Here is a 20,015-nt window from a genome sequence, read left to right as displayed (position 1 = left end):
CTTTCATACTGTAGCCATTTTTGGCTAGCGCCATTTTGTGCCAACAGTGGATATCAATCATAACGAACAGTAGAACTTACTTTTATCATATCTGAATGGTGGGAACTATGCACCCACAGCTAAAGTGCCCATCACCCACCAGTCATAGGCCCATGTACATGCCACGAATGTCACCCACAGCCAAAGTGCCAATCACTCACCAGTCATAGGCCCATGTACATGCCACGAATGTCACCCACAGCCAAAGTGCCAATCACTCACCAGTCATAGGCCCATGTACATGCCACGCATGTCACCCACAGTCAAAGTGCCCATCACTCACCAGTCATGGGCCATGTACATGCCACGAATGTCACCCACAGTCAAAGTGCCCATCACTCACCAGTCATAGGCCATGTACATGCCACGAATGTCACCCACAGTCAAAGTGCCCATCACTCACCAGTCATAGGCCATGTACATGCCACGAATGTCACCCACAGTCAAAGTGCCCATCACTCACCAGTCATGGCCAATGTACATGCCACGAATGTCACCCACAGTCAAAGTGCCCATCACCCACCAGTCATAGGCCATGTACATGCCACGAATGTCACCCACAGCCAAAGTGCCCATCACCCACCAGTCATAGGCCAATGTACATGCCACGAATGTCACTCACAGTCAAAGTGCCCATCACCCACCAGTCATAGGCCAATGTACATGCCACGAATGTCACCCACAGTCAAAGTGCCCATCACCCACCAGTCATAGGCCAATGTACATGCCACGAATGTCACCCACAGCCAAAGTGCCCATCACCCACCAGTCATAGGCCAATGTACATGCCACGAATGTCACCCACAGTCAAAGTGCCCATCACCCACCAGTCATAGGCCAATGTACATGCCACGAATGTCACCCACAGTCAAAGTGCCTATCACTCACGAGTCATAGGCCAATGTACATGCCATGCATTTCACCCATAGTCAAAGATGAGATGACAGCTGACACACTATACTCAGCTCCAAGATGTGGAGAAATGTCGAATATCGCTCTCATTTTCACAATTTCTTTTGGATTTTCATCAAAACATACCTCATCATATGAAACTTTACGTCATATCGTGTCGATTTAATCCAATCAAAACTTCACTCTTTCAACGGCCGCTCCAGAAAATGATGACTTTGTGAAGGATATGTTCCCCATGCTAAATGCATATGGCAAACATGTTGCACGATGATGACGTTACAACAAATCATCTGCAGCTGGTGCTACAGCATTAATCATGACACCTTCGCAAATTTGCAAAGCCTTGTGTGTACAGTGGAACCTCCCTTAGCAGACACCTCTCTATTAAGGACAACCTCTCTATTAAGGACAACCTCTCTATTAAGGACAACCTCTCTATTAAGGACAACCTCTCTATTAAGGACAACCTCTCTATTAAGGACAACCTCTCTATTAAGGACAACCTCTCTATTAAGGACAACCTCTCTATTAAGGACAACCTCTCTATTAAGGACAACCTCTCTATTAAGGACACTAGTTTTGTTCCCAAACTGGTTGTTTCCATTCAATTTGACCTCTCTAATCAGGACACCTCTCTATTAAGGACAGCACCTGTCAGTCCCAAGGGTGTCCTAATAGAGAGGTTCTACTGTAGTAAATTTTCCTGCGCTGCAAACACGGGCCTTTTTCTGGAGCGGTTGTGGCCGGAGTGAATTTTTGAATGAAAACGGCAGGACAGAATGTACAGATCTATTTGAGATAGGTTTAGTGAAAATCCAAGGGCAATTGTGAAAATGCGAGCTGCATGCGACATTTCTCAACATCTTGCCGAAGACTATAGAAGCTCTCATCACTTCGAATCTGTTTTTGTTATGCCTACCAGTGTATCTAAGACGCTCCAAGATGACATATTTCACGACGGCTTCCTTGTATCCCATATCCAGGACCATCTTTACACTGTCGGTGTCGAACCTCGCCCTAACTTCGCGAGCCTCCACCCTTCGGACACCTAAAACAAAACAGAGCCAGAAATATAATGGGAATTGTCACGCCCCCCCCCCCCCCCAACGCCCAAATAATCCCCCCCCGTATGACACACTGTTGGATCCGTAGGCATGATTCATATTTTCTCGTATAAAAACAAAATTCCAAAATCTCCATGCTACAAAAGGATGTGATTTCAGCCCAAACCTGACATTAAATCTATTGAACAAGAGGCCTAAGGGCCTGGCGCTCAACTGAATTTTGTTCAATCCTGACATCTCATATATTGAAAAGTCATTGGTTGCCATGAGCCAAGGAGGTTAGGAACACCGTTGGATCTAGTGTCAGTCTCTCCCATTATACCTGTTGTAGGCCTTTCCACTATTCCTACACCGTGAGTCGTAGTTGTTGTCATTCCAGTAGAACCTCGATTTTGGGCCTGAAAAAGGAAAAAACGAAACTCTTGAATACAAATATGTTATGTCTAACAATACCACCTGCATTCTGCATCCAACAACACAATTTACAATTCGCCAAGTACAGTAGAACCTCTCTATTAAGGACACCTTCGGGACTGGCAAGTGCTGTCCTTAATAGAGAGGTGTCCTGATTAGAGAGGTCAAGTTGAATAGAAACTATCAATTTGGGACCAAAACTAGTGTCCTTAATAGAGAGGTTGTCCTTAATAGAGAGGTGTCTGCTAAGGGAGGTTCCATTGTATAAATCTCAAACTGGTTCTATACTTAGATAAGCAGAAATGTCTCCCCCGAGACCCAATGCTAGAAAGATGTCAAGCAAACCTGAGAATTAAAACATGTTACACTGAGCTTGGTGTGACCACATTCAAACAACTTCCAAGGCCACGATAAAGAAAGTTCAAACAAAAACACAGCATCAAATTTCTGAGGAGCACGAAAGCTTTCAATAGCATTCCACGATAATGAGGTCACTGCAGCTGCTGCCCTTTATTTCCCCATCGCTGAATTACAGGCAATGTCGGACAAACATGCGGTTTCGTAATGGATTCAGGCTTTCTAACTAGTGGTGTGTTCACACTGGATGCGAATTGAAACCGAATTCCGTAGAGCGCTGTCCGGAATACGAATTGGTTAATCCAGTTTCAGAACGGTCGCGTCACACTGGCCCGAATACGCATTCAAATCGGTTTAAACGCGCCACACTCAATGCATACTAACGACGCGCCATCTATTATTATTATTATTATTATTTATAAGCCTCCCATATGGGAGAATAAAATTTACAATTTCAAAACGTATCACACAGTCATTATTAACAAGTTAAAATCGCGTAAGGTGCTTGACCATTTCCATCTCCCGGCCATGCCTATTGCCAAAGTTCGGGTCAAAGAGGAGTGTCCTCAGCGAGTCAACACCACCGTCGCTGAATGCGGAGAATCCCGGCCTCGCCCTCGAAAACGAGGCCAAAACCGGGGAAAACCCCGCCGCGACGATGTTGCTGACCAGCGTACCTTTGACCAACGAACCGGCGGCAACATACCTTGCCAGGAAATGGAAATGCAAGTCACGTGCAAGGGAGTTGATTTTTCCCTATTCTATGGCATAACGAAAAACGATTTGAGTTAATGAGATCATTTAAATACATCAGTTAACTAGTTCGGAGCACTAGTTCCCGCGGTCAAAGGTCACTTTCCATGCGCCGGGCGCATGCGCAGTGCGATCGAAAACCTTAATTCGTATCAAGCGCGTCACACTTGAAATCTCAATACGGTTTCGTTGATTCGGATTAGCTGATTCGCATTCAATTCGGTTTAAGAACCGTGTTGGTTAAAGCGGATTGAGATCGGTATGAACCGAATTGAGTGTGACGCCCCAATACGTATCAACGTTTTAATTCGAATTCAATTCGTGTTAAAACCCCAGTGTGACCACAGCATAGGGCAGTTAGATTCAATCTGGCACATGTCCGAGTGTTTGAAATACTACATAATTGTTCTGAATATTTCTCTCTCTGACTCTATGGTATCATTCATGCTAAAAACAATGCAGGGTCAAAGATAATTGACTTTGAAATAAGCTCAAATGCGTAGAAATAAGTATCGATGTCCGACTGTCACGTGACTAAAACGTCATCAATATCTTATTCAAATGACCTTGTGAGCTATAAATAGTAACGTCGCGTAATGCTATTAGTACACCTACCACGGCAGTTGTAACGTTCTGCTGGTTATGTTTGCGAGTCTCTTCTAATACAAACTCGACTCCCTTCGCTCTCTGCAAGAAGCCGCATCTTGGGAACCACTTGGCATGCTCAATCCAAGGCAAATCCGAGTCGAGCCAGTTACGCAGACCACCATCGCAATGGAAGCATCTCACGTTATCATTGGCGCCTATAAAGAGTGATATATCAGAATGAAACATTTACTACAAAACAGTAAAAGTACCAGGGTTTTGCCAATGGTGGTCGGCAATGGTCGGGCCAGTCCGCTACTCAAAATGTCCACCCACCATAAGGCAAAATAAAGAAAAATCCGTCAACCACATATATCTTTGTTACTTGCGCAAAGAACTGCATTGGAAAATCCCCGGAAACTGAATGTCAAATATTGAATTTTGTGAAATTTTTTACCAAAGATGGCCGAGCCATTTGTAACAAAAGAATTACCTGTGAAGAAGAATCCAGCCTCAGCGAGTTCATTTGGCCTTTGCACATTAGAGGATGGCCAATTATCATATGTCAGCAGACGGGACTCCACAGTTCTGAAGTTAGAGTGCTTTGGCATCAAAATCGTCCCGGGAATAGCCGGAGGGGTAACCCCAGGGCCACTGCTTTGTGCCGATTGCTGTCCTCGGGCTGGGGCAGCTTGTCGTTTTTGTTCAGAGTGATTAGTAGTGGCAGCAGTAGATGTTTGAAGTCCACTCAGATCTTGGGAAGAGGGTACGTTTCCAACATTCAGATTCAATACAAAGGGACAAGTTGGGTAGTGACGCCTATGCTCAGCTGGTGCCCGGTCTCCAACCGCCCAATTGCGCAACACGCCATTACAAAAAGCGCAGCGGACTCGATCACCAGTTCCAGCGTAGTAGAACCCAGACTTGGCCAACTCTTCAGGTGAAATGACATCTCCTTTCTTCCAGACATTGTTGAAGGATTCAAGTCGATCCGCCTCTTTCTTCATGGAGGCATTAGCTTTCTCCTCGGTACTGTTGAATTCCATTTTCTGAGAGGTACTGATTGGGCGTCCACTTTTATCATAGGAATGGACAAAATAGCGCAGTCCACCTCCCCCTTCTTGTTGCTGTTGGGATGAATTCGAATTTGAAGTCGATGGCTGGGGTTCATCTTCCATCGCATCATCTTCCTGTCCTTGACCTTGAGTGACATTTATGCTTAAGGATCCCATTTGGTTCTCAGGTACATTTTGTAGCTGTGGATTCTTGAATGATTCCACAGATCGTGTTGAATTCCTCAGGAGAACTTTGTTTTTGTTCTGAAGTTGTGGAATCTGCAGCTCGTCGAAGGTTGATTGAATTGCAGGCTGGTACGTCCCAATTTCTCTGGATGGTTCCATACGAATATTACCGCAATCATTACCATTCAAGAATGGACAATTAGGTACATGCTTCTGCTTTGGATCCCAACTGTTTTGCCAGGTGTTCATCTTGTTTTTGCAAAAATTGCATACAACAGAAGACTCGGGCTCAAAGTAAAAACCATTCTCTGCCAACGGGACGGCTGGTAACCATCTCTCCTCAGGACATCTACTGAACGACGCAAGTCTTGTGAATTCATCTTCATATCCACGCCTTTCAAAGACGGGACAGACTTCTATAATCTGCAGTGGAAGCTGGATCCAGTCAGGAATATTCAGGACATCTTTCAGAAAATCCTTCTTTCGAAGTTTCCATGGATTTTCCCAGTGAAGGGTGCTCAGCGTTTTTATGTCACCCTCAAGAGGTGCAGCTGCTTTCCTCAAAATTTGGGAAGCTTGGTCGCAGAGAATGTTCTTCAATTCGACCCTCTTGAGACCCAGAAAACCGCCTTTCAAGGATGTAAAATCGATCAGCTCATTCTTCAAAGTATTTGCTGTGTAATTTGGTGAAGATGCAGCAGCAATACTTAAAATAAAGCCTATCAGTAGCCATGCTACAGCCTTCATGGCAATGTCCTTCATTGCCATATGAGGTCTGGAAGTCTTCTCCGGTGGCCATGTACCACTACTTTTCATCATATTCACACCAATGTCGAAGTTTGAAGGGACTTTCTTTTTCATATTCTGCATGAAGGCGACCAGTGCAAGGCAAGACAGGAGAAAACCTGATGAAAAGCTTTGTCTGCCGTCACTTGCTGCAGACGCCTGGACAACATTGATAGAAGTGGTGCCATCTGGTTCTTGGAACAAGTAAACTCTTCGTGGGTCCTGGGTGTCCATACCTGACATCATTGGACAATTGGACTTGTAGGGATCAGTAACTGAGCAACCGTCAACAATGTTACAGTACTCATCCACTTGGCTATACCATTCAACTTCGTCAACATCCTTCCTCAAAACACGGTGGTCATAGTCATCTTTTGGGCAAGTCAACTCCCACGTATCATTCGCCATCATTTCTTTGCACCACGTACTGCAACGTTTGTACATGGTATCATCATAACCCAAGAGGCTATAATCAGGAGGAAGGGTATCTCTTTCATGGTCCTCCTCACCACTAGAGATTTCATCCATCTCTATGCCTTCAGTAGTGGAAGTTTCAGGATTGTCCACCAAGCAATCATCATCATTACATCTCACACTATCTTCTTCATAGTATTCCCCGCCAGAGACTTCATCAAGGGGAACTTCAGTAGGAATAACGTTTGCATCATGTATTTCATCAACAGCTTCCCCATCAGTTGCAGAAGTGTCATGACTGTCCACCAAGCAATCATCATCATTACATCTTACACTATCTTCTTCATAGCATTCCCCGCCAGAGACATCATCAAGGGGAGCTTCAGTAGGAATAACGTTTGCATCATGTATTTCATCAACAGCTTCCCTATCAGTTGAAGAAGTGTCATGACTGTCCACCAAGCAATCATCATCATTACAACTTACACTATATTCTTCATAGTATTCCCCGCCAGAGACATCATCAAGGGGAACTTCAGTAGGAATAACGTTTGCATCATGTATTTCATCAACAGCTTCCCTATCAGTTGCAGAAGTGTCATGACTGTCCACCAAGCAATCATCATCATTACATCTTACACTATCTTCTTCATAGCATTCCCCGCCAGAGACATCATCAAGGGGAGCTTCAGTAGGAATAATGTGTGCATCATGTATTTCATCAACAGCTTCCCCATCAGTTGCAGAAGTGTCACGACTGTCCACCAAGCAATCATCATCAATATATCTTACACTATATTCTTCATAGTATTCCCCGTCAGAGACATCATCAAGGGGAACTTCAGTAGGAATAATGTGTGCATCATGTATTTCATCAACAGCTTCCCCATCAGTTGAAGAAGTGTCATGACTGTCCACCAAGCAATCATCATCATTACATCTTACACTATATTCTTCATAGTATTCCCCGCCAGAGACATCATCAAGGGGAACTTCAGTAGGAATAATGTGTGCATCATGTATTTCATCAACAGCTTCCCTATCAGTTGCAGAAGTGTCATGACTGTCCACCAAGCAATCATTATCATTACAACTTACACTATCTTCTTCATAGTATTCCCCGCCAGAGACATCATCAAGGGGAACTTCAGTAGGAATAACGTTCGCATCATGTATTTCATCAACAGCTTCCCTATCAGTTGCAGAAGTGTCACGACTGTCCACCAAGCAATCATCATCAATATATCTTACACTATCTTCTTCATAGTATTCCCCGCCAGAGACATCATCAAGGGGAACTTCAGTAGGAATAACGTTCGCATCATGTATTTCATCAACAGCTTCCTCATCAGTTGCAGAAGTGTCACGACTGTCCACCAAGCCATCATCATCATTACATCTTACACTATATTCTTCATAGTATTCCCCGCCAGAGACATCATCAAGGGGAACTTCAGTATGAATAACGTTTTCATCATGTATTTCATCATCAAACTCTTTCTCATTTGCTGCAGAAGTGTTACTATTTTCCGGAGAGCCCTTATCATTATCAGGGTAAGTTAGCTGAATCTCAGATTTTTCTTGGTTGACAATGTTTTCATTCTGATTTCCAGTCCAAACTGTCCTTTCTGTAAATTCATAGTTTGGCCAGCCCTTCCACAAATTCGTCTTTTCTTTCTCATACGTAAGGTGTTTTACCGAGTTTATTTTATGCCAACGTTTCAGATCAAACTTAATTTCAGAAAGCTCATCTGAGACTTGTGCATAAACTTGTACGCAAATTTTGAACAAAAAATCGCTGCCGATCAGTGGCATTATCAACTGACGACGTGTCAACCTTTCTAAACGAATACATTGTTCATAGTATTGGCATTTCTCAGCACCCTCCTTATCAATGGTTTCATTAGATGGAGAACAGTCTTTTGCAGTATAACTTGCTGCATCATTTGAAGCATTCTGCTTCGGCTGACATTCAATTTCTGCCTGAACTGGTGTTGTAGCAATTTCAAAATCCATTCTTGTCTTAGTTAACTAGTTGGAGACTGAAATGTAAAGTATTCACAGTTAAAACAGTATTCCCAATAAAACGTTAGAAAAATGAACATCGAAATTTAGTTTATAAAGAAATATAATGATAATCGACCATATCGAGAGTGACTCAAGTTCAAGTCCAAGCAATTTGCTATCATGTACGGTGGCCGATGCGTTTATTTTCAATATATTTTAAAACAATTCTTAACTCTTTCAGCCCTATAACGGTACCGGATATGTCCGGTTCAACAAGTTGTCCCCAGATCCTTTCACCGGACATATTCGGTTTGAGGCCTACCCGATTTTTAAATTGCTATCGATGATCTATTTTGAACGGTATGGCCATCTATCCATTTTGAAACGAACTAGTTTTGACCTGGCTCTCAAGGAAAAATACTAGGCAGACGACATTAGTTTATTTTGAATCCTCAAGGGCGCGAGGCAGTGAAAGAGGCTATTTCGATTTTTACAATGGCGGCTCGGAAAAAATGAAGACTATCACACGTTCATAAACTATACCAAGGTGTAACATTCCAAACCTGCCCTTAGAACTGATTAGTTTGCTTTTGTGAAGTTTCGTCGGGGGTACTTCTCCTTGCTCGGCATTAACTCACGCTAACATACCTTCATGTCTATAAAACTCCTTTATTCCTTCGACACAGAATCCTCACATCTCATCTAAAACCATGCCGTCTTCACCCTCCCCACTCCTACGGTGTCTCATCATGGTCCTGTCACCCGGCAGCCTCCGAAGAGACTGGTGGCGCCATCTGGCCTAAGGCCAACACACCAAGAGCTACCAGATCACCACACCATCCCCACCAAAATTGGTCGAGCCTCAGGATCGAACACTACATAGCACGGTACACAGGCAGTTACAAAACGAAATACACGATTGTCATACAAAACAAAATACATGGTTATCAAATTTCGATACAAAAATAATAAATGATTAAATGCACTTCCGGCACGCCCTCAGCAGTCAGAATCAAGAACTGAGTATGAAAACTACCAAAATCAGCAGTCCTTTACAGTAAACTCCAGTCTCATAATATTTCACTGTACAAGTCTTTCACGTGTCCATTAGCTATGTCTCTAGTATGACACTTCAGAATAAACAAAACATGATAAATACACAAATATCCAAAAATAAATCCGAGTAGAGAACGTCCTTCTAAACACGGTAATTGCACAAGGAAGAATATAAAACAACACTTGGGCTGGGGTCCATATGGGTCAGAGCGATCCCACCACCAATCCTTTGCAGAGCGCTAGGAAAGGGGTCCCCACTTTAATCCTGCCGGCGGATGTACTCGATCAAAAAGAGTCCAACCTCCCTCATCCCCTCCCAGCTGTAGTGTAAACCATCCTTGTCAAAGGCAGGATGGGCCGTCAAAACAGGATGAGGGATGGACCTAAATCCCACCCTCCTCATCATCGCACAGAATTCTGTTAAATTCTCCCTTTGATCCGGCCTCAGCTTTGGGGACATGGGCGGCTCCAGATGGTACAGCCGAGCCATGGGGTATTGATGTTTTAGCCATTTGAAAACTGCTACCATGTCTTCCTCCGGCTCCCCATAGAATCGAGTATGGTTTAGGCCATGGTTTAACACCACATCACTTACCCTGGCCTGGGTCTGCACGACCTCCAGCATCCAACGTAGATCTTCAGCACGCTGACCAGAGTAAGCGATGGGAAACAAATTTGAGGTGGGTTTCAACGAGGTGAACATTGAATCCGCCAAGAGGAGTATTGGACATCTCCGCCTCCCCTCGAAGTCCCGCACCTTGGCTACAAGCTTACAAGTAAACCTCTCGACATCCGATCGTTGCTCCCGGGACGTCCCCCAAAGTCGGAGGAAGGTCGAAAGCTCCTCGATGGTGGCCATTAATTCCTCCCCTCGGACACCCCAACTGGTTCTCATGTTGTTGTCAAACCGCTTAACCGCCTGAATGACGGACGTCGTCAATGCTATGGTGGGGTCAAACATCGCCTCCTGGCAAGCGGTTACCACAGCGGTTCCCAGACGGAGATTAAACCTGGCGTGCACCTTCTCCCTGAGCCTCCTTACCATACCAGCATATACTTCATTGGTCAGTTCCTTCTTTGCTGCTTTCATAGGCTCCGGCATTCCATCAAGCTTCACAATATCCTCTGCCTGTAATTATACAATCAAGAAACAAGGGTGAGTGCCTTACAGCTACAGCTGCAGGTAAAGAGTCAGATTCCTACAGATCCTGCCCTGAAATTATCTTAAAGTAATGAGCAGAAAGTTTGATTATGTAGGTCGACTTCCACGGAGTTCCCGCCCTTTCTTCAACCACAGGGCCTTCCTTCTGGCAATGCGATCCTGCTGGGCCAGATGGTTGACGCAACAACCAATGGACAATCTGTAGCGAGCTGGTTTTCTTAGATCGTCCCTAGGACGAAACTTGCGGCTGGGTGGTGGATCAGTTGTCACGCTTGGCGCAGAATCAGAGCTACTCTCAAGGTTACCTAGAACAGTGACCACCTCTGGTGTGCAGAGCGCTGCACCGGAGGCATTCTCGGAGTCGGAATGGCTGTCATGGTTACCTAGAGCAGTGACCACCTCTGGTGTGCAGAGCGCTGCACCAGAGGCACCAGATACAGGGGAAGATGGTACTGAGTCAAAAACTGGCTGCAGAAGAGTTTCTCTAGTTTGTCCTGCTTTTGGGCTAGTCCCGGTGTTGCTATCTTGTTCAGCCTGTGGGTCCTCAGCACGAGAGTGAAAAACCTTGAGGTTATTGAGGTGTACTACCTTAGGACGCCGGTTACGTCCATTCACTCGTCTTATCCTGTAATTCACCTCAGATATTTTTTTCAGTACCTCAAAAGGTCCCTCCCAGCGTCTGTGGAACTTTGACACTTCCTCTGGCTTCACATGATGGTTACGTAGCAACACCATATCACCCGCACCAAAAGATGTCATCTTAGTCTTCAAGTCATAGTGTGTCCTTTGCCTTCTCTGGGCCAACTTCAAATTCTCTCGAGCTCTCCTGTGGGCAGAGTCAATTCGGTCACGGAGTTTCGCGACATGAGCCGTTGTCTCGATGGAGGGTGTCTCTGGAGCACCAATTACCAGATCCAACGGAACTGTCATCTCCTCCCCAAATGTCATGCAGTATGGAGTCTCTTGAGTGGATGCTTGGATGCTGCTTCGGAAAGCCATAAGCGATGCTGGAAGGTGTTCATCCCAGTCCAATCCCTCTTGGTCAACCATGGTCATCAGCATATCCTTTAGTGTGCCATTGAAGTTTTCCACCTGCCCGTTGCACTGGGGGTGGTATGCTGTGGTACGGCTCTTGTGCACATTCAGCAGCTGGCACATTTCAGCAAACACAGTGGACTCAAAGTTCCTCCCTTGATCACTGTGGAGGTTCTCTGGTGCGCCGAATCGACAAACATAGTCGTTCACCAGAACCTTAGCACAGGTGGTGGCCTTCTGATTTCTCAGAGCCCAGGCTTCTGGCCATTTTGAAAATGCATCCTGTGCCACCAAGATGTAGCGATGGCCTCTCCTGGAAGGTGGATTGATCGGCCCAACGATGTCTATATGCAACCGCTGGTTGCGGCGGCCTGCAGGGATGCTCTTAAGGGGTGCCTTGTTACGCTTACCTCCCTTGCATTTTTGGCAGATTTCACAAGTTCTGACAAAGTCGACCACATTCCTTTTTAAGCCAGGGCGCCAGCAACGCTGTTTTGCCTTCCCAAGGGTCTTGGCCACTCCTAGATGGGCACCAGCAAAACCACTATGGATCTCCTCCAGCACTGGGTTAACAAAAGATGAGGGCAGTACTAGGCGAAGCCTGTCATTATCTGGAGCTCTGCAGTACAGAATGCCATCCTGGATCACCAGATTGGGGTGCTGGGCCCATACAGCCCTCTCCGTCCTACTGCATCCCATCATTACTTCTTCCAGTGGCTTGTCAGTTGTTTCCGACACGTGGAGGTACACTGACCTCAAATCAGGGTCATCCTTTTGCGTTTGCTGGATTTCTTCCCGGTTCCACATGAATTCGGGTGTCTTCAGTCCGGTGGCTTTCCTTGGCGACTGGATTGCACTCACCTGTAAGGTTTGAGATTTGGCCTCCGTGGGACCACACGTAGGGCAGTCCCCATGTCGACGCATCCTTTTGGGTCGCCTTGACAGAGCGTCTGCGTTCCCATGCTTTGTACCAGAGCGGTGTTCTATTTCATAATCAAATTCGGCCAACCTCTCTAACCAGCGAGCAACCTGACCGGACGGCTCCTTGAAATTTAACAGCCATTTGACAGCCATATTGTCAGTCCTCACTCGAAAGCGTTTCCCCAGCAAATAGTACCTGAAGTGCTCCGCAAATGTTACTAGTGCCAGCATTTCTCTACGCGTGGTGCAATAATTGGTTTCCCCACCTTGAAACACCTTGCTTCCGTAAGCAATCACCTTCTCTGATCCGTCTTGCTGTTTCTGTGACAAGACTCCACCCATTGCCCGGTCGCTGGCGTCTGTGTCTAAGACAAACTCCCCTGCCTCTGGACTGAAGTCTGGGTAAGCTAATACCGGGGAAGAGATCAACTTTTCCTTTAATGTCCTGAAAGCAATCTCACATTTCTCGGACCACACGAATGGCACCTCCTTCCTTGTCAGGTTGTGAAGAGGCGCCGCTATGTGGGCAAACTCTGGCACAAACTGTTGGTAATAAGTGGCAAGTCCCATGAACGAACGAACCTCCGACACATTCGCTGGGGTAGGCCATTCAGCTACTTTGGCAATCTTGTCTTCATCGTTGCAGATTCCATCCTTCGTCACTTTGTGGCCGAGGAACTTAACAAGTGGTCGGAATAGCTTGCACTTGGATGGCTTCAGTTTGAGGTTAGCCGATTCCAAACGAGTGAAAACCTCTTCAAGACGGGACAGGTGCTGCTCGAATGTCTCAGAGTGGACGATTATGTCATCCAGGTATACTAGACAATACTCCAAGCCCCCAAGGACGATGTTCATCAGCCTAGTGAAGGTGGCCGGGGCTCCAGTGAGACCAAATGGCATAACACGCCATTCATACTGTTTAACCCCCGAAACAAACGAGGTCTTGGCCCGGTCTCCTGGCGCCATGCCCACTTGCCAGTACCCGCTTGCACAATCGAGGCAAGAGAAGAACTGAGAGCCCGATAGCTTGTTTAGAGTTTCATCTATCCTTGGCAGTGGTTGTGCAGACTTTACTGAGGTGGCATTCAATCGGCGGTAGTCTATACAAAGGCGAAATGACCCATCATGTTTCCGAGCGAGAACAATTGGGGCACTCCAAGGACTCTGTGACTCTTGAATTAAGTTCCGGTCCAGGAGCTCCTTGATGGTCTTGTCTACAAATTCTTGCTGATGAGGTGGCACTCGCCTCGGGCGCTGTTTGATGGGTTGTGCTCCTTCAGTGTCGATCGTGTGTTCGGCTATGTGCGTCTGTCCCAGATCAAAGTCACCCATTGAGAATACCTTTTGATGCCTTCTGACAAGATCTATCACTGCCTCTGTCTGTTGTCCTGAAAGGCCCAACTCAGTCACCTCTAACTTCTCTAGCAAGGCTCCTAACCTGGCCTCATCTTCCAGCGTACTTGGCTGTTCCGGTGTAGTCTCAACCTTGGTTTTACCAGCAGAACAAATATTCAGATTTTGCACCCCTTCCTTATCTACCGGTGGGGATCCATCCATCCCAGGGGACAGAATCCTCTCGGCTGACCCAACCTCTGCCACTGGATGGAACCAACCGATTGTCCTGCAGGCCCTGATAAAAATTGGCTTGTCAGTGAAATTCGCCACTCTCACCGGCATTTTCCCATAGTCGGATGACACCAGGGACCTCCCTGTTGTAAAGCCTATAGTGCCCTTTTGAGCTTCTATCAGACCTGGGGTGAGATGGCTTTCCTTCCTGCTCCTAGACAGTTTCCCGGCCAGGATCATCTCCGTTCCTGCAGGTATTCTTGTATTCCTCCCCATGATCACCCTGCATACCTTGAGGACACCCTGTTGGTTGCGTAGGGGCACCTCATTCCCAGCCACCTCAAGGGTGGCAGTTCTGTAGTCAATACTGCAACCCTGAGCTTGAAGAAAGTCACTTCCCAGTAGACACTCGTGGGCTAGGTTCTCAACGACCACAACTGGGTGGCTAAACTGCGAGGATCCAAGGCCTAATGGTACATCAGCCATCCCAAGAATCTTCAATTCTTCTCCTGTTGCAGACTGTAGGCTTGCATCTACCTCCTGGAGTGGTCGGCCTGAAGAACTTGGACATCTTCTCCAGAGGTCGCCACTCACTAGAGTAAGAGCTGCACCTGTGTCAAGGAGCATTGTGGTTGGTGTACCTTCAATTTCTCCATTTACATACAAGCTGGTGTCTTTAAATGTAATCTGACCAATAGAGAGAGGTCTCCTTTGGTTGGTACCGCCCAATGGCTGAAATTCTACTGCATCTGGGTTTAGGGTCCCTGTCGATGGTAATGGTGTTTCAGTCTTACCCAGAGCGGTGACTGACTCTGTGCTAGAGATACCCAGAGCGGTGTCTCCAGTATGCCGCCCTCCAGAAATGGTGTTGTCATCTGGGACTCTATGGATGGTCTCTTTGGTGGTCATCAGGTGATCCATAGGGACAGATACCCGTACATGCTCAGCATTTGGGGAAATGTAGCCAGAAGGTGGCAAATCTAGAGCAGTGCCATTCTCGGAGGTAGCCAGAACGTTACCTCGGAGAACCAGTGACTCATTCCCACACCAAATGCCAGCTGGAGCTTCTACTGATGTCTGAGGGTCCGTCCGCCCCGTGACGACCCCGACTTGGAGTTTTCCTGATCATTCTGGGGGCAAGACCTGGCCATATGTCCAGTGCCATGACAGTTATAGCACTCTATGGTTGGGCACTGACGGGCCTGGTGACCCCACTCCTTACAACGCCAACAGCGCATGTCCTCAGACGTCCTCTCAGAATTTGTTGTGCCGGTGGATTCCAACTTGCTTATCCTGGATTCCATCTTCTGCAGCAGGTCCAGAACCTTGCTTATGTCCGAATCTGCTTTCGGTGCAGTGGTCCCAGAGGTAGCACTTGCCACCCTGCCTTTCCCGGATGATGCACTACCATCATTCCTATCCTCACGCTGCCTGGTCCCCTGTTTGAGAAGGAGCTGTGCAGCCTCTAGCTGACGCACTTTCCTTATGGCTTCTCCCACGGATTTTGGGGAACTAATGAGAAGTTGTTGCTTAACAGGTTCTGTGGCAGTCACTCCCAACAGAAACTGGTCCTTTGCCATCTCTTGTTGTAGGGAAAACCCACTTTCTGGATAAGCATTTAGGGCCAATTCCAATAAAACGTCAGCAAATGTTTCGTAAGATTCAGAGCTTCCCTGTGTGCCTGCCCTTAATTGTAGTTTATAGTCCTCACGGGTCACATTGTGGAATCTATGCTCAAGTGCACTAGAGAACTCCTCATACGTCAAGGAAGGGGCCAAGTGCAAATTTGCTACAGCCATGTATGCTTGATGGTCAAGACGCGATAGAATTTGCTGCCTCCTCTCCGACACAGGTATTTTTGTCAGGTCAGCATAGGTGTTAAAGCGCTCAAGCCATATCCGAAAGCTCTGATTAACCATAAATGGTTTGGGGGCCTGCACTTTAGCCGAGGAATGTCGGGCCGTCCCCTCCTGTTTCAATCTGCTCTCGACTAAGGATGTAAACGAGTCCAGAAATGATGACATCAATTCTCCCTTGTCTGCACCAGCATCCAAATCTTCCCGTGTCCTCTGTCCAGCAGGGGTCACTGGTGGAAGCGGGGTACTACTGGCTCTCAAAGCGGGTGTACCAGGTGATGCCGGGGACAGGTTCAATGTACGGGGACCACTACGCTGGAAGTCCTCAAATCCCACTCTTCGGTAAGGGTTGTGACCTGGTGGTGCACATATTCCAGCAGCCCTCGGTGGTCCTCGTGGGGTGTCCATGGCCGGGACCACACCCCCCTGCACTATCGGAGTTCTACAATTCTGATCCGTCACCACATCAAAGAATTCAGCCATATTTATGAGTTTCGATAATACTTAATGAATATGCAATAAACAAGTATACTCTCCCACCACAACAAATAGCCGACCAGAATTACCGCAATAGAAACACAATATCATTAACTAATGAACAATACTATAGTGATTGGCACTACAGAGCGTGTACCACTGGTAATGCAGAACAGAGCGTTAGCACACCTAACAGGCCACCATACATTCGCACTTGTGGACTAGCCCAGTACCAGCCATGCAGTGCGCGAGACTGGCAATATAATTATACTAAAAATCCAGGCAGAAAGTTCATGAAAGCCAACCACGGCGCTACAACTCACTAATGCTTGTGTCTAGGCAATGCCTGCAGTGCTCACCCGACACAAAACTCAATTAAATATAGCACAGTAGCACACAAACGAACGGCGTAAAAACAAGAGGCCGTAATACACTGCCGCAGTATATACAACAAGCCCGCACGCAAGCGCGAGTGTCAGATAGGGCCGGCAAAGTTGGGAAATTAACTGCGATCGGGTCCAGAATTCCTGTACAGCTGTCACCAGTGTGAAGTTTCGTAGGGGGTACTTCTCCTTGCTCGGCATTAACTCACGCTAACATACCTTCATGTCTATAAAACTCCTTTATTCCTTCGACACAGAATCCTCACATCTCATCTAAAACCATGCCGTCTTCACCCTCCCCACTCCTACGGTGTCTCATCATGGTCCTGTCACCCGGCAGCCTCCGAAGAGACTGGTGGCGCCATCTGGCCTAAGGCCAACACACCAAGAGCTACCAGATCACCACACTTTGAAACTCCCAGACATTGTTCCTTTATGACTCCTATTCAGTTTATAAAGGATAAGACAACAAAAGTTTATATCATGACTGACTTTATAATTTCAAAAGGGATAAAGTGACTTCCGCCTATTCTTCGGGAACTTTTCGAAGTGCGAAAATTAGTTGAATACTCTGTATTATTGAAAAAACATGACTGTATGGATACATAGGCTTGTAATGAGCCTAGAGGCAAGATCAAGACCTTTCCAATGACATCAAGCAAGTGCAGATAGGGCGAGTAGTTTTTAATAAAAAAATCTTGAAATATTGCTTTTTTCCCAAAAACGCCTTGGATCTAGGACTTACGGCACAATACATGGCTAGGACTGAAAGAGATAATACAATTACAATGCGATTTTTTTAATGAATTACAACCGCTGTCGAATTTATTTATCACCGCCGGAAATATAATCCCCACTGTCGAAAATATATTTCCCACCGCGGTTGAAAATTATTCCCACTGCGGTGGGATGATACACTAGATGCTCTTGCTAAGTTAGAAAGCTGCATCCAAGAGGTGCGGGAATGGATGGCCATCAACTTTCTGAAACTCAACGACGACAAGACAGAATTTATATCCTTGTATCATCTGGCTATCAACGGCAGGAATTAAGCATTGACCATCCCCTGTCCATTAAAATAGGAGATCAGCTTATGTCAGCATTGCCTCATGCACATAACATCGGCGCTATTTTTGACGAACACCTCTCAATGGCCTGACACATAAATTCTATGCAAGTCAGCCTACTTCCAAATTCACAATATTGGTCTTATCAGAAAAATCCTTACACTTGATGCCACAAAAACCCTTGTTCATGCCCTTGTCACCTCCAGATTGGATGGTCTGAACGCACTGCTACTTGGCCTGCCTGCAAATGCCATTGGCAGACTCCAGAGAGTTCAAAATTGTGCTGCTCGTGTCATCACTGGTGTTTTCAGGTCAGATCATATTACTCAAGTGCTGAACGACCTCCACTGGCTCCATATCCGGGACAGGATAGAGTATAAGATCCTACTCCTTGTATTTAAGTGCTTAAACAATTTAGCCCCACATTACATATCCTCCCTCATAGAAGTCTACCAACCTAGACGCAGTCTCCGTTCCTCATCTGTTGGCCCAGTGTTGGTGCGACCAAGGAGTAGGTTGATAACGTTTGGCGACCGAGCCTTCTCCAATGCAGCCCCCAAGGCTCTGGAATCAACTTCCACGCAGTGCGAGAGAATGTGCCAGCATCTCGGTCTTCAAATCGCATCTTAAATCCTATCTCTTTGGTCGCTACCACTCTTAATATGTCTCTCTTTTGTTAAGTGTCAACGATCACTCTGAGCGGATTCTGGCACTATAAATCATTTAAAAATATTATTATCATTATTATTAAAATAATCCCACGGCGGTGGAAATTAATATCCACCAGCGGTGGAAAATGTTTACAACCACGATTGTGAGCAGAGCAATGGGATATGGGTCAACACGTGCACAGGTAGCACGAGGTAGCATAATTTATAGTGGATACATCAAATATACAGCATGGATGACCCCGGGGATGCCCATTATTGCATAGGCTAGTATACAAGGTATAGGTGTAGCATGGACTCGGGAGTTATACTCCAACGACCAAGGGTGTAGTAATGCTTGCACTTCGTAATAAAAAGGGCCTGCTATGCTACGACTTTAGCCGGTAACAGTAGGCCTAACTCATACAATGTCAATGACCCTGGGTAAGACCTACCTCCTCAATCTTTTTCATTGTTACGCTGACAATAGCTCTCCGCACCGGTCCATGGTAGTACCCTCCTTGTCGTCGCTTCATGACCCGATTCCTAGCCCAGCCTGATTGACCAATCAAAATCCTGGTTGTAAACATTTTCCACCGCGGTGGATATTATTTCCCACCGCGGTGGAAATTGTGAATACTATTTTCCACCGCGGTGGTAATTATATTTTCAGCGGTGATAAATAAATTTGACGGCGGTTGTAATTCAAATTTAAAAAAAAATCGCATTGTATTTACGAATTTTTTTCAAATACAGTACAGTGGAACCCCGGTAACACGACCACTCATGGGACCGTGGTCGGAGTGGTCGCGTTACCGGGGTGGTCGTGTTAGCGAGGTTGGGAATCCCCAGACGAAATACATGATTATTTTTCCCGCCAAAATTGCCGACTGCATGGCGTGTGTACGCTGTACTACCATAGCAACGCTGCCTGATTGAGATGATGCACGCTCCAAAGTTTTGTTACCATGCCTCGCAAGAACAGTTCGTCGATAAAATTACATGTTACATTCTCAGAATGAGTTAGAAAAGGTAATTTTGTAACTCATTTTAGCCACAAAGTTTCATTATCTGCCCGACGTGACGCATTTGCGGGCAATTTGGTGAATCATCCTCCATGTACCCGACTGTTTGTGACGATTGAAGTAAACTTGTCGTATGATTCCACGTGAATGATGAGTTGAGTAATGCTACAGTTTTAATCAAATCTATTTTCAGTCAAAATATTTAAAGAAATATAAAATGATACTGTAGTAAATCAACCAAGTTCTCC

The 20,015-nt window shown here is 46.0% G+C and overlaps 2 protein-coding genes across 2 annotated transcripts in view; one reads left to right on the top strand and one right to left on the bottom strand.

Annotated features, from left to right (window-relative positions):
* The window catches only part of LOC135492143 (serine/arginine-rich splicing factor 7-like), an 87,939-nt gene that overhangs the window by 482 nt on the left and 67,442 nt on the right, over window positions 1-20,015 (top strand). The gene's annotated exons all lie outside the window — the stretch shown is intronic.
* LOC135492142 (uncharacterized) overlaps window positions 1-20,015 on the bottom strand; it is a 37,354-nt gene that overhangs the window by 13,426 nt on the left and 3,913 nt on the right. Inside the window, exons 2-5 of the mRNA XM_064778350.1 lie at window positions 4,618-8,607; window positions 4,155-4,342; window positions 2,338-2,413; window positions 1,871-1,999 (exon numbers count right to left, since the gene is read on the bottom strand). Of these exons, the coding sequence (XP_064634420.1) occupies window positions 1,871-1,999; window positions 2,338-2,413; window positions 4,155-4,342; window positions 4,618-8,581 (4,357 nt within the window). The 5' untranslated portion in view covers window positions 8,582-8,607. The remainder of the gene's footprint in view (window positions 1-1,870; window positions 2,000-2,337; window positions 2,414-4,154; window positions 4,343-4,617; window positions 8,608-20,015) is intronic.

Source organism: Lineus longissimus, chromosome 8 (assembly GCF_910592395.1).
Source record: "Lineus longissimus chromosome 8, tnLinLong1.2, whole genome shotgun sequence".
Taxonomy (NCBI): Eukaryota; Metazoa; Nemertea; class Pilidiophora; order Heteronemertea; family Lineidae; genus Lineus; species Lineus longissimus.
This window is presented reverse-complemented; position numbering and strand designations above follow the sequence as displayed.